The sequence below is a fragment of the Polypterus senegalus genome, chromosome 18 (genome assembly GCF_016835505.1).
Source record: "Polypterus senegalus isolate Bchr_013 chromosome 18, ASM1683550v1, whole genome shotgun sequence".
Classification (NCBI taxonomy): domain Eukaryota; kingdom Metazoa; phylum Chordata; class Cladistia; order Polypteriformes; family Polypteridae; genus Polypterus; species Polypterus senegalus.
This window is the reverse complement of record NC_053171.1, coordinates 40,140,428-40,156,119: the sequence shown is the minus strand read 5'-3', so window position 1 is coordinate 40,156,119 and position 15,692 is coordinate 40,140,428. Positions and strand designations below refer to the sequence as shown.

The 15,692-nt window shown below is 40.5% G+C and overlaps 1 protein-coding gene across 2 annotated transcripts in view; it reads left to right on the top strand.

The window, feature by feature from the left end:
• The first annotated feature begins 57 nt into the window (after positions 1 to 57).
• pomt2 (protein-O-mannosyltransferase 2) overlaps positions 58 to 15,692 on the top strand; it is a 69,221-nt gene continuing 53,586 nt past the window's right edge. The window contains exons 1-11 of one of the 2 annotated variants that reach the window (XM_039742301.1): positions 85 to 102; positions 732 to 781; positions 870 to 1,245; positions 3,042 to 3,126; positions 4,370 to 4,474; positions 5,170 to 5,278; positions 7,911 to 8,019; positions 9,207 to 9,366; positions 9,469 to 9,575; positions 10,034 to 10,116; positions 15,365 to 15,474. In XM_039742301.1, the coding sequence (XP_039598235.1) occupies positions 968 to 1,245; positions 3,042 to 3,126; positions 4,370 to 4,474; positions 5,170 to 5,278; positions 7,911 to 8,019; positions 9,207 to 9,366; positions 9,469 to 9,575; positions 10,034 to 10,116; positions 15,365 to 15,474 (1,146 nt within the window). In that variant the 5' untranslated portion in view covers positions 85 to 102; positions 732 to 781; positions 870 to 967. Of the gene's footprint in view, positions 782 to 869; positions 1,246 to 3,041; positions 3,127 to 4,369; positions 4,475 to 5,169; positions 5,279 to 7,910; positions 8,020 to 9,206; positions 9,367 to 9,468; positions 9,576 to 10,033; positions 10,117 to 15,364; positions 15,475 to 15,692 lie in introns of both variants that reach the window. The other variant, XM_039742302.1, reaches the window with a different exon arrangement.

Sequence of the window (15,692 nt, the reverse complement as noted above, 5' to 3'; positions counted from 1 at the left end):
GTCAGGGTCACACAAGCGAGTACGTAGTACTCTACAACAGTGTTGGATTTTTTTAATGATTTTTTCATACCCCCTTCGTGTTGTCTGTGCGAAATCGATCAGGTTTAGCGAGCATGTTTTTTAGTTATTATTATTATTTTATTACCAGAGCACAAAATGATCATAAAGCGAGGAAAGGAGAAATCTGAAGTAACAATTAGTGGCGATTTAATTTTTATACTTTATCACTGCTTATGTTTTGGAGATAAATGAAAACCACATTTGCAGTGTGACTGATTTTTGTCTTCGATATTTGCATGGCGACGCAATTGTAATGAGAGCACCGTGAGGACGCATTTATAGAAATCGTGTTTATGTCTTGCACACAGATGCAGATTTTACTTAGAAGAGCGGAATTTAGCTTCCATTGAAATTTAAAACTTACTGCAAATGCGCCGTGGTCACGTGACGTGGAGCGTGTTCTCTCATACAGGCACTGGATTCCATGACAACCGCGGGAGCCACTGTCTGACAAATGTGATTGGCCAACGTGGGCGCTGTGATCACATGTTCCGCACGGTGGCGTAAACTTTAGAACTTCGCTTGCTTCTTCGAGCCATTTTATATTTGTTGCACTGCATGAAGCACTTATTTGAATAGATGTTGCAGAAACTTAAAAATACTGAATTTGCTGCTGTAATAAATCTTCATTTCATGATACTAATATCACTTTGTTCATAATTAAAATATAGAATGAAGTGCCATCAGAAACAGCCTTGTCAGTTCTGTATTGGGTTGGCTGGTAAGTACAATTAAGGATCTTGCAGTCATATTATTAAAAAATGACCAAATGCGGTTTCCAGTCCGCTGATCTAATGTTTTTTTTGCAGACCCTTGGATCATTTGACCGGTTCTTTGTATCGCTGCCTTTGACAAGTTATTTTCTCAATGACTACAACGACTTTTTGTGCTCATCATTCAATGTGACATGCCTGCGCGGGAATCCGAGACAGGTCCACCTCGTCAGGTGCACGAACTCCGAAAGCGGGGAGGCGCAGGAAGGCAAGATCAGAAACATGGTCAAAATGGGAGACACGACGAACCAATTAAGCCCAACCGGGCCACTGACGAAGTCCATATATGTCAGAAAACCCCTGGAAATGTACCCGCAGTTCACTCCAGGGACGATTCATTTTGGCTGTTGCTTGTTATGCTACTTTCTGTTCTCACCAGGTTTTACAAAATCCTGGAACCACCTCACGTATGGTAAGTAAAGTCACACAACTCGAAATATATTAAAGGTCAATGTAAAATTGTGAGGCGCACGGTGATTTGCAGCACTCCCTCATGGCTCCAGGAAATTGGTTATGATCTGTGTGTACTGCGCATATTTTCTTGTGTCCAGATATTTTTTTCCTGGATACTTAAGTGCACTTTTACAGTCTAATGATTGGTCTCTTGTAAGTGAGAATGATGTTGTGCCAATTTGTTCCTAGTATTGGACAGGCCTCCTACCTTCCTTGTGATGGTCAGGTCTTCTATTGGGATGCAGTGATTGATTTTAGTAGCTAATTTTTATATTTTAAAAGAGTATTTTTTAAAAGTGCATAATTGTATTTTTACAGTTTGCAGTGTTTCACTCAAGTGGTATAAAATGAGTATTTTTGTTTGTTAAGAGCTACAGTGCTGTAAAAAGTTTTTTTCCATTACATTATTGTATTGATACTCATGGTGAATCATTAGGTCACCTACCATCCATCCACTTCCAACCCGTGGAATCCGAACACACGGTCACGGGGTCACCTACCAAACATTAATATTAAATATTAGATCATTTTGAAAAATTATAATGCAACTTTTAAACTTGTTTATCTGCTGAAACACACTGCCCTGTGAAAACACATTGCATTCAGGAACTGGTAATGCCATAGTCCGCAGCAGTCTGAGTAGTATTACTCGCTATCTCACTTCAACATGATGGCATTTGCTTCTAGTTACCTCGTGGGACTCCTTAATCTGAGTAATGTTTGTGTATTTTTTAACATACACTAAACCAAATATTCAAACATTATTCTGCTTTTTCTAATCTGCTTATCTAATGCTAAGTTCTCTAGAGAAGATCCTCATCCTCGGAGCACTGAATGCAAGTTGGAACCCAGCTGTGTACTGGGTGGCAGTCTGTCACTGGGCGCACTAAGCTGGGCCAATTCAGAACCAGCTGTTTACTTCACACATGCGTTTGGGCTGTGGGAGAAAAAGAATACGTACCTTTCATAGACACTGGCAGAACATGTAAACTCTGCACTGTATCTATTGGGCACCATGACACCTAACCGTCATGATCTCTTTAATTAAATTGAGTTCATTAGTTGGGGGCTTCAGGTTTAGATATCCATATGCTTCACCTCTGATTGCTTTGAACACAACATGTTTGATGTAATGTTTCTACTTGCATTATCTCTTTTTTAATACAGCTGTAAATCACAAAAAAAATTGGCCAAATTTGATGTGAAAAATAGCATTTCATGCAGGGAATTATTTATTCATTTTCTAAAGGCAGTTTATTGCAATACCTATTAGTGGGGTGCAAGGGAGGAATCCACTGTGGACAGGGCACTAGTCCATCAATGCAGATACTATGTGGATGTCAATTTAGGAATCACATTTAAAAAAAAAATAAAAAATGGAGGAATCTAGAATACCTGGAGAAAACCAATGTGGAGAATGTGCAGTTTCGATGTGGAACATGCAAGTTTTACAAGATGAAATGCAAAATCATAACACTGAAGTTGTGCAGCAGCAGTGCTAACCGCCATGTCACTTTACAAATAATCAGATAGAGGCAGATGCTTCAGTAGAGCCCATAAAAGAGGTTTTATTGAAAGAATATAAACCAAGTGTTATTATGCACCTCCCACCATTGTTCCCTTTGCAGACTGACTGAAATCTGTGTAGCAGCTCTTGCCACGTGACAGTAATGGATAAAATAGATCAATGCAGTGTCATTGCAACAAATATGTAGTATGCAGACTAAAACATATATATATTTTTTTTCTTTTCAGTTGGGATGAGACTCACTTTGGTAAAATGGGAAGTTACTACATTAATCAAACGTTTTTCTTTGATGTACATCCACCTCTTGGAAAGGTAACTCTTTTTGATTTTGCTTTACCTGATCATGGGGCCAATATTATTTATTGACTTAATGTCTACAAGGTTGGGGCTGCATTTGAAGTGTCTGAACTATCAGAATGTGCAGAGTTTGGACCTCCTGATGCAAAGACTAAAGCCTTATGATGGCTTTAAAGCTTTATATGAGGTGTGGCAGAAAAGTAATGAGACTGGCAACACTGCAAGCGATCTGGCAACGCTGCGCTGTTGTCCTTGATAGAGCACGTGTATCAGTACCCTCCCATAGCTCAGTGCGAGTTTCAACTCCTTCCGTTAACTCCGTGATTTTTGTGACTGCTATTAGCGAAGTTGTGTTTTTGGTTGTGCGTCACGCAAAATGGAACAGCGGAATTTGGAGCAACGTTGTGCCATTAAATTTTGTGTTGAGCTTGGAGAATCGGCAAGTGTGACGTTTGAAAAGTTAAAACAGGCCTATAGGGAACATTCTTTATCCCGAGCTCAAGTTTTTCGCTGGCACAAATCATTTTTGGAAGGCAGAAAACACGTTGAAGATGAACACCGTTTAGGGAGGACTTCAACTTCAAAAACCAATGAAAACATCGAACGTGTGAACACTCTTGTGAGATCAGACCGTCGTTTAACATTAAGAATGTTGAGTGAACAATTAAATTTGAACAGATTTACCGTTCATCAAATTTTGACTGAACATTTGCACATGCGAAAGGTCTGTGCCAAAATGGTGCCGAAAAACTGCCCCCTCCATAACAGAATTTTTGACCTCAAAAGGCATTCCTGTGGTTCCCCAGCCCCCTTATTCACCTGACCTCAGTCCGTGTGACTTTTTCCTTTTTCCTAAACTGAAAAATGTCCTCAAAGGACGTAATTTCGGGACTTTAGAAAACATCCAAAAGAGTGTAACGGACATGCTGAAGACCATACCGTTGAAGACTTCCAGCTGCTACCAACAGTGGGAACAACGTCTCCATCGGTGTGTAGCTGCCCAAGGGAACTACTTTGAAGGGGATAACATTGATGTTTGAAAAAAATAAAAACTTTGGTAAATAAAAAATCGGTCTCATTACATTTCTGCCACACCTCTTATATGGGATCCTTTGCAATAAGTACAGAATGTTTTAAAATGTATTTTACAAGGCATTTCACGTTACAGTGCCTGACAAAATCATATACATGTATTACATTTTGCTTATAACAGCAGGAGTCTGTGGCTCTTCTAATAAAGGTCTTTTGTTGGCTGTAGATGCTGATTGGGCTGGTAGGGTACCTGACAGGTTATGATGGTACATTCCCATTCCTTAAACCTGGCGATGAGTATGGACAGCACAGTTACTGGGGCATGCGAGCGGTGAGTTTTTCATAGACATGCTCTTTTTTGGCTAAAGTAGTTGGTGTGAAATTAGTTGTATTTCAGCGCAGATGTTTGAAGAAATGTATTACATACTCATTATTGAGTTATTTCGTCTTAAATAACGGTGGCACAGTGCTGTTGATGCACAGTTTCAGTATTTTGGTTTTTTTTTTTTTGTCCTCTGGGTACTCCAGTTTTTAACAGAGACACACACTTTAGGTTAGGTGGCAGTTCTGCATTGGCTCAGTGGTGGTGTACATCAGTGGGTCCTGTGAAAAACCTGCGTTCTGCCTTACACCTCACTCTGCTGGAATTAGCCCCGGGGTTCATGTTCCTCTAAATTGGTTTAAACAGGTTTTCAAATATGATGTATTTGCCCGTCATTGTTCACCTCTTTGAGCCTTAACTGTCTTTCCTCACATAATGAAGGCAGTCCGTTATGTACAGTACAGTACACCAATATTTGAAACATAACTATAGAGAAAAATGTTGCTATTCTCTTAATGCTGAAGAAGCTTTAATCTACATTTTACATATTGACAGATATGCATTTGTTTCCTTTGTTATCGATTATCTGTTATCCAGTTATCTGTAAGCTTGTGAATGCTAACAATGAAAAAATCAGATGAGTTTTTGTTTTATTGCACTGTATATATGTGTGCTTTGCTCATCTCTTGTCTCTCTTGCTTTAGTTCTGTGCTCTTCTTGGCTCATGTTTGCCACCTTTTGCTTATCTTATTGTTTTGGAATTGTCCAAGTCACTTCCCGCTGCCATGATTGCTGCCTCATTACTGATTTTTGGTAAGGGCTATTTCTTGATTAATCTTCTACCTCATGGTACATATGCATCTTTTCACTTGTGTATTAAGTGCTAGATCTATTGTGATGCTTAAAACTCATCTTTATTTCTTGTAGTACAACATGTCTGTATATACATTGCAGTCTCATTTATCTTGACTGGTCATCAATATTCCCTGTACCAAACAGTGCCAAAACTAAATCGGAGGCACTGTGTATGTTAGCCACTAAAGTAAGGTTTGCGTTTACTAATATATCATGTGCAGGAGTTGGCATAGCGTATTTTACAAAGACTGACATAAGAAAAATGTCACGTGTTTCAGCCGAACATCTGGCCAGTCTAACACATTGCTGTGCTAATTTGTCCTGATTCCTGTCTCCCAAAGAAATTTCTCTCACAGGTTCCAGTTAGTTGTCAGATTATACTGCTCATTTTTACATTCAGAAACTCTGCAGCTCTCTAGCGATTATAATAGTTGTGCTGTAGGTAATCCTACTTATTTAGGTACAAAATATTTTTAAAATAATGCCTGTTTTACTTGCAAGTTAAAAGCAGCAACTAGGCTACGACTTGCTGCTGTGCTTAATAGAGACAAACTGCTCTTAATAAATGTTGTAAGGGCATAATATTGTTCTCATAAAATGACACATCTGGATGAAAAAGAAAATACACTGAAGAGATCCTGTTAAATTCAGATTCTACATTTTTCTGTGTTTATAACATACAGACTTTATTAACACTGTATCCGTGAACTTGGAGAGGCATCAGGTAACTCTTAAGAATTACCCAGTGCAGAGGATGGCTTTTGTACTGTAAGATGACCCTGGCGATACCGTATCTTAGCCCTATCGCTGGCAGATGAGTCCTATCAATCTTTGTCTCAAGAAAGTTACTCCAGATAGACAATGTTTTTAGTGAAAGCTTCAAGCCTTGCCTTCCATTGCTGAGGTGTTTCATTTGCATTTCGACGTTGCATCTCTTCATCAGTGTCATTAGCGCGATGTCGTTGCTGCGCGGTGATATTTGTCGCACGCAGGCCTTTCATAGTGAAGTGCATGCAGTGCTGAAAACATTTACAAGTGCATGCATGTGTCATCTAGTGGCTGTGACTGAGCGTGAGCAGAGCGGAGTGCTCCATACACACACAGGTCTTTCGTTTACAGTATACAGGTAGTCCCCAGGTTACGGACATCTGACCTACGACATATGAACTGTGTAGTGTCCCGTTGTGTGGCTCCCGCCGGCAATCGGTTTCATTGCCTGCCCACCACACACGGCTGCCCGTTCGTTCTCGGTGGGCGGCTGGTAATGCTGCAAGCGGTGACCCGGTTGTGGCTGAACGGAGGCCATTGAGGGTGAACGGGGGAGTGGGGGGTAGCATTGTAGTGTGCCTTGGATGTCTGTGTGTTGAATGGGGGTGGTGGTGCGGTGGACACTGCAGGCAGCATACTGTAGTGGAGGTGACTGTGAGGTGGGTTGGTGATGAACCGCCCCTCGCTGCCCCCATTCATTCTCAATAGCAAGCCTGCTTGTACTGTGTTACGCACATAGCAGGAAGTTGTCTCTTGTCAGTACAGGGTGGTCCAGATCTAATTATGCAGATCCAGATCGTCTGGATGACTTTGATTTATGCAGGGACGATTCCAGTTCGGCGCGAAGACGATTCTTCATGTCGTCAGTTCGCACACTTCTCGATGGTCCGGGATTTTTCAGGTGATTTTTCTATGTAATAAACTGAATAACTTATAGCGTAATGAAAATTACACGATCAGATCTGGACCACCCTGTACATCAGACATGTTGACGTCTGGTGCCTTCCTGCTGTGATAGCGTGTCCAGTGCTGTGCAGAAGAGCTCATCTTAATCTTTTGTCTTCACCCTTCAAGAATATCTCTGAAATACAAATCTGATGCAAGTGCTGGTGATACAATAAAGAGAAAAACCATCATCATTGAAAATAAAGTAGAAATAATAAAAAGGTCAGAGAGAGGTGAAACTCCATCATTCATTGGCAGAGCACTTGGTTACAGTCGCTCAACAACAGCATTTATTAAAATAATGTACCTGTTCCGACTTACATACAAAGTCAACTTAAGTACAAACCTACAGTCCCTATCTTGTACGTAACCCGGGGACTGCCTGTGTATGTCTGTTCTGAACGATATAATAAAAGCAATGTTTAGGTAGAACAATAAATGAAGAAGCAATGCATGCATGTTATGTAGTTATTTTCTATTTTAAGTTTAAATTAATTCACAATAACAGAGATGGCCACAGTAAATGCATGTAAACATTCAATTAGCAGTTGACTTTTAAGTAGAATGTCTGGATTAATAGAAACCTACAAAATATATAAGGCTTAAGGAACAGTAGTAATAATGAATAAAAACAATAAAGGAAACTGTCGTGCACAACTGCTGTTGCTTGCAGTCTTTACAGACTCTCAAACTTTGCTCCACTAAATAGGTATAGTGAGTAATAATTATCATTATGTGTCATTTGACAAGCCACTGTGTGAATGATTCAAGATCAGTTGTCCTTGTGCTGATTTCCTTTTTGAATATGCAGGATATCTCACTGTTTTTCTTTGCTCCAGGGTTTGAATGCTTGTATTTGAGCTTCTCTGTTTTACAGACACGGGCTGCATTACAATCTCCCAGTATATCCTGCTGGATCCTATTCTCATGTTTTTTATTCTGGGATCAGTTCTGAGCAATGTCAAGTTCAACTGCCATCATAAGAGGTAAGATTTATAGATATAACAGGGACCAAATCAGTCCTGCTAATGCTGTAAAAATGTATTAGTTTAGAAAACCACAGGAGTGAATGGTTTTATGGCCACTGCATACAATGGCTCTCTGAATATAATTGCTATTCAGATAGTTGACTCAAAAAATAGTTCAGACTTGTCGGATTCAAGTTTGAAATTTCCCTTAATGTAGAATCACACTTCTTTATCCTTTCTTTTGCAAGCACCTATGACAATATTTTAACTTACTCCAGCTTTGTGGATGTTGCCTTTTGGTAGTTTTTTTCGTACACCAAACTATTCTTATTGGATCCTTTCATTGTCTTACTGAGACGACCACAGTATGATTACATAGTTGTTATATTGCTTTTTTAAATGACCATATTAGTGAATATTTAACAAGATACATTTTCATTCCAGCCAATTTAATATCTACTTTTACTTCAAATCAGTAGCCTTCTATTATTTTGCAGAGCTAATAACTCTGCCAGGTTTAAATGTTTTGAGTTATCATATCCAGAGATTCTTGGAAAACAATACCTTTAAATGGTCAAATCATAGTAAGAAACGTGTAAAAAGTATACAGCAGTTGAAAACTGGAAACAAAATGTTTCGCCTGTCACAATTCTTGCAATCTCTCGCTCATATACTTACGCTGTGTGTGGGGAAAAGAGAAGTGGAGAAGATTCTTCAGTATAGATCTGTTGGTGGTCCTGCACTGACTCTCAGTGTCTCTCGAAGTTCACAAGTAGTTTCTTTGTCTTTGTGCCATTAGGGAACAGTTTATTGTCCAAACACATTTTTGTTACATCTATTGCTTCATTCCTTTTTGCTGTCTTATTCTTGGTCCACAAAAGATGACAATTTCTTGCATTTAATGAGAGGTTTGCATACAAGTTCATTTTCTGCCTTTATACCACGTTGGCAACAGAGCATTTTTTCTTATAATTAGGTGCCGTTGTGTTGCACGCCATATTCCATTCCTGCTCAATTAGGGCAGATGGCAGTGACTTATCTGTAAGATGTGTGTTCCCAAGTGAGCATATTGGTATTATTTACCAGTTAGCATTAGTATTTTTAGAGGCCTTTGTTGTTTGGGTGTTTTTTTTTAATTATTTATTTTCCTTGATTCTCTTGACATGATAAATGCATTAATTTAAACTTCCTTCATTGAACCATAGGCCCTTCTCTACTCTCTGGTGGATGTGGCTCCTTCTCACTGGAGTGAACTTGGCAGGAGCCCTGGGAGTTAAATTTGTAGGTCTGTTTGTTGTCCTCATGGTTGGACTCAACACAATCCATGATCTCTGGAGGTTGTTGGGTGATGCACACCTCTCCTTGGTATGTCTGGCCTTTTTATTTTATTGAGCTTTCTACAATGTACAGAGACACATCTACAATGTAAAGGTCACTGACCACAAATCTTTAACATCTGCTTCCTAGGTCCACTTTGGCAGGCACTTGCTGGCTCGAGTGTTATGTCTTATTCTGCTCCCTGCTGCTCTGTACATATCTATATTTGCAGTTCATTTTATAGTTTTAAGCAGAAGGTAAGATATGCATCCTAAATAACACAGATAAACATTCCAAAGAGATTACACAGAGTGCACTTAGGCAGACTTTTAGACATGAGCAACAAGATTGGTAAATACTGACGGTTTGGTTTAGCGAGTGAAATTTACAAATGCTGTCTGATAATGGTTTGACTAGCCTCTTGTTTTTCAGTTACAATAAATAGCATTAGGAAAGCTTCTTCTATCTTTAGGAATTTTATTTCAAAATAACCTGCTTACAATTTCTGGTAGTCTTCAGTACCATCTCCTATAAGAGTGTGCCCTGTTTTTCCCCAAGTATTCAAAGGGTTTGGCTAGTGTATACACCTGTCCATTCTTTGCTGGTGTTATGCCTATGACCAATCAGTATCTGACAAGAAAATTGTTAGACATGGTTCTTGCTTAAAGAAAAATGAAACAATATTAACTGCTGATTTTACTTTTACTGCCTTCAGTGGTCCTGGAGACGGCTTCTTTAGCTCTGCATTTCAGTCTCGACTCACTGGGAACAACTTGCACAATGCCTCTATGCCTGAATGTACGTATGCCTGCATGCATGCATGCTTAAGCTAATAAAATGTTGATGGGGATTTGCTCATACTTACACTTAGTTTGGATTTATAAAAATGAGCTAGTATAGTTAGCACCCTTTTCCATATTATTACTTATGATTTTCTATTTGTGTTTATCATGTGATGTCCTGGTTCTGAATCTTTCACCCAATCTCTGTAATGAGTATGCACATTCTCCCTGTAGGTATTCTATGAACTCTTTGTTATCCTCATACATCCCAAAGATATTTGTTGGGCTAATTACGATAAAGGCTTGTACTGGACATATTGTTTTAAGATTGCTCCCATGCACTTTTCTAAACGGTTTTGTCCCTGTAAAGCACAGATTAATTTTCAGATCCCAACAGCATGCATCAGAACAAGTTGTGTGCTGCTTCTATTTGTACATTAGAATAATCGTCTAGTTGTTGCTATACTTAATTTTGTCCTGCTCCACATGTTCATGAAAGAGATAGAATTTTATTTATCCCCAGGATGTTTCATTACATTGCTTAAGGGATTTGTTCAAGGTGTGACAAGTGTAGAGGGCATTGCAGCCACTTAATCTGACACGGACAGATGCAGGGGGCACTTATAAAACACAAAAATGTTTTTTTATTTTTTCTTTACCTCGTGGGAAACTCCTTACACTAAGCACAATCACAGCACAATACTCTTTTTTTTTTTTTTCTTATTCTTTTCTTTCTCTTTTTATTCTTCTTCACTCCTCCTTGGCAAGCTTCGCCTCCCGACTCTGGCTCACCAAGTACTGTCTCCTTCTTCTTCTTTCGGTTGCTGCCGTTAGGGGTTGCTACAGCGGTTCATCTTCTTCCATATCTATCTGTCCTCGTCATCTTGTTCTGTTACACCCATGTCCTCTCTCACCACATCCATAAACCTTCTCTTAGGCCTTCCTCTTTTCCTCTTGCCTGGCAGCTCTATCTTTAGCATCCTTCTCCCAATATAGCCCAATCAGCATCTCTCCTCTGCACATGTCCAAACCAACGCAATCTCAACTCTCTGACTTTGTCTCCTAGCCGTCCAACTTGAGCTGACACTCAATGCAAATCTTAGCACTTTAACTCTGCTACCTCCAGCTCTGTCTCCTGCTTTCTGGTCAGTGCCATATAACATAGCTGGTCTCACTACCGTCATGTAGACCTTCCCTTTCACTCCTACTGATACCCGTCTGTCACAAATTACTCCTGACATTCTTCTCCACCCGTTCCACCCTGCCTGCACTCTCTTTTTCACCTCTCTTCCACAATCCCCATTACTCTGTACTGTTGATCCCAAGTATTTAAACTCATCCACCTTCACCAACTCTACTCTCTGCATCCTCACCATTCCACTGACCTCCCTCTCATTTACACATATGTATTCTGTCTTGTTCCTACTGACCTTCATTCCTTTCCTCTCAAGAGCATATCTCAACCTTTCCAGGGTCTCCTCAACCTGCTCCCTACTATCGCTACTGATTACAATGTTATCAGCAGACATATTAGTCCACAGGGACTCATGTCTAATCTCGTCTGGAAACCTGTCCATCGCCATTGCAAATAAGAAAGGTTTCAGAACCGATCCCTGATGTAATCCTACCTCCAACTTGAATGCATCCGTCACTCCTACCGCAGACCTTACCACAGTCACACTTCCCTCGCACATATCCTGTACAACTCTCACATACTTCTCTGCCACTCCCGATTTCCACATACAATACCACAGCTTCTCTTGAGGCACCCTGTCATATGCTTTCTCCAAGTCCACAAAGAAGCAATGCAACTCCTTCTGGCCGTTTCTAAACTTCTCCATCAACATCCTCTGAACAAACATTGCATCTGTGGTGCTCTTTCTTGGCATGAAACCATACTGCCCCTCACTAATCATCACCTCAATTCTTAACCTAGCTTCCACTACTCCTTCCCATTACTTCATGCTGTGGCCCAACAATTTTATTCCCCTGTTGTTACTGCATTCCTGCACATCCCCCTTATTCTTAAATATCAGCACCAGTACACTTCTTCTTCACTTCTTAGGAATCCTCTCAGTTTCCAAGATTCCATTAAACAATCTGGTTGAAAACTCCACTGCCATCTCTCCTAAACACCTCAATGCTTCCATAGGTATGTCATCTGGACAAACGGCCTTTCCATTCTTCATCCTCTTCATAGCTGTTCTTACTTCCTCCTTGCTAATCTGTTTAACTTCCTGACTTACTATCTCCACATCATCCAACCTCTTCTCTCTCCTTCTCTTCATTCATCAGCCTCTCAAAGTACTCTTTCCATCTGCTCAACACACTTTCCTCGCTTGTGAGTACGTTTCCATCTTTATCCTTTATCCCCCTAACCTGCTGCACATTTTTTCCAGCTCGGTCCGTCTGTCTAGCCAATCGGTACAGGTCCTTTTCTCCCTCTTTAGTGTCCAACCTTTCATACAGTTCATCATACGCCTTTTCTTTAGCCTTCACCACCTCTCTCTTCACCTTGCGCCTTATCTTCTTGTACTCTTGTCTACTTTCTGCATCTCTCTGACTATCCCACTTCTTTTTTGCCATCCTCTTTCTCTGTATACTCTCCTGTATTTCCTCATTCCACCACCAGGTTTCCTTTTCCTCATTCGTCTTTCCAGATGTCATGCCAAGCACCCTTCTTGCTGTCACCCTTACTACATCTGCTGTAGTTTCCCAGCTGTTTGGTAATTCTTCAGTACCACCCAGTGCCTGTCTCACCTTCTCCATACACTCAACCTTGCAGTCTTCCTTTTTCAACTTCCACCATTTGATCCTTGGCTCTGCCCTCACTCTCTTCCTCTTCTTGATCTCTAGCATCATCCTACAGACCACCATCCTATGCTGCTTAACTACACTTTCCCCTGCCACCACTGTGCAGTCTTCAGTCTTCTTCAGATCAACTCTTCTGCATAGGATGTAATGTACCTGTGTGCATCTTCCTCCACTCTTATACGTAACCCTATGTTCCTCCCTCTTCATAAAATACGTATTCACCATAGTCATGTCCATCCTTTTGGCATAATCCACTATCCTCTGACCTTCTTCATTCCTCTCCTTGACACCATACCTACCCATCACCTCCTCGTCTCCACTGTTCCCTTCACCAACATGCCCACTGAAATCCTCTCTAATTACCACTTTCTGTCCCTTGGGTACACTGTTCATCACTTCATCCAGCTCACTCCAAAAATCTTCTTTCTCACCCATGGCACACCCAACTTGTGGTGCATATGCACTAACAACATTCATCATCACACCTCCAGTTTCCATCTTCATAATTATTACTCTGCCTGACACTCTTTTCACTTCCAAAACACTCTTGACATGCTGTTCCTTCAGAATAACTCGTGCTCTATTTCTCCTCCCATCCACACCATGATAGAACAATTTGAATCCACCTCCGATCCACCTGGCCTTACTCCCCTTCCATTTAGTCCATTGCACACACATATCAACCTTCCTTCTCTCCATCATATCTGCTAACTCTCTCCCCTTACCAGTCATACTGCCAACATTCAAAGTTCCTACCCTCAGTTTCACTCTCTTTACTTTCCTCCTCTCCTCCTGCTTCTGGACATGTCTCCCCCCTCTTCTTCTCCTTCTCCTTCTTCGGCCAACAGCAGCCCAATTTCCATCAGCACCGTGTTGGCTAACAGTACTGGTGACAGTCGTTGTTAACCCGGGGCTCGACCGATCCGGTACAGAAATTTATATTGTTGTCTGCATATTGATTTGGCAAAATTTTACACTGGATGCCCTTCCTGACATAACCCTCCCCATTTATCTGGGCTTGGGACCGGCATGAAGAAACACACTGGTTTGTGCATCCCCTGTGGCTGGGTTCCCGAGTACTGTCTTCTGGCTCCTTTTATATGTTTCCCAGAAGTGTTCCAGGTGCTTGATGACCTATTTTCGGCAGCAATTCAGGGTGTGGTGAAAGGACTGCCCATACAGGCTCAGGAGCAGCTGCAGCACCCCTTGGCGGTGCCCCCGGACCCCAACAGGGCTGTAGACAACTCCCATCTCTCAAGAAGCCCTGCGGGCACCACTGCAACCCATGGAGGCTGCCATCTAGCGTCCCGGGGGAGGTAATGTCCTGCTCATGCTTGCTTACCCGGTATTCTCAGCAAAAGAGGCATCCTGCGTGGGCAAGAAACCCGGGCTGTCTGTGACAAAGGTTACTCACTGACAGTACATCAACAAAATGTGCAAAACTGTGCATGCGCAAACAGGAAATGGGACATGTGATTTTAGGCCAGGGCATTAGTGTCTTAAACGTTATGACTTTGTGAAGGAACTTGTAAGTATACTGTGTGTAACAAATTAACCTGTAGAGAGTCACAGACTGCTATGTCAGAGTTGCACATACATGACATATACTTGTAACTGGTAATCAACCTAATATGGCTCATCCTTGCAGATGTATTTGTAGTTGTGTTTTAGTTTCTTCAAATGTAAAGTCTTTTTCCTTGTGGCGTTAACATTATTGTTTCCATTCCCTGTATGTCTCTTGGCTGCACAATTTGGATATTATGCATCTTAACTTTCATACTGTACCTAAAATGTGACAGATAGTAAGTAGGCAGTTCCACCTGGTTTTGTTATCTAGAAAGATACAATCATACAGCACATACTGTACATACTTACATTTTTAGCTGCAGGGTAAACCACAGATCAGAGAAGATCTGGAACGTCTTATGAATGATATTATGAAATCATTTATGTGATACAAATAAAAATACAGCACAAGGAGTGTAAAACTAAAAAGTATCAGATGCTAGGCACAAGGTCAAAGGAAAGCATGTGGAATCTGATTTCTTTTGCTTTATATTTTTTCAAATTTGAAAATATGTTGAGCTTGAGGTTGTTGTCTTTGTTCATCTGGCATGGTCTACAGAGATGTAATCTCATCTTTGTGTGACATATCTGGTAATTTTAATAAAACTTAAATAAGTGTCCTTCTGAAATATAGAAGAAGCCCAGCCAGTGTTGAGCAGCTCCGTAAAGTCTGTTCTTTTAGTAGAAAAGGCCTTATGTGCTTCTGAAAGCCGAGCACAAGGACAATGCCTTCAAGTTCTATTGAAATACTGGATTCTTTTTTTTCATTTTATATGGTCATTGGTCTGTAAAACATTCATGTAAGTCATTTAAAGTCATATTAAAGTTGGTGGCAGCATTCAGAATTCAACATAAATGTACTTATCTTCATTTTATATTTTCAGACTTAGCTTATGGGTCATCGGTTACTGTGAAAAACATCCGCATTGCTGGCGGATATCTCCACTCACACTGGCATCTGTACCCTGAAGGTGTTGGTGCGAGACAGCAACAGGTAATTGATAATACTTAAAAAATCAATTTCAAGAGGTGCATTAACTTCATACAGATTTACTGTTTACTTATTGGTGCAGTTTGTAAAGAACAACTTCTGTCAACGTAAAAATGGTACGTTTCTTGCTGCAGAGCCTCAAAATAAATTAGTGTTAAGATTTTAAAGAAAATATATATGTTCATCATCAAATATTTCAGCATCTCTTGTCAATCATTTAC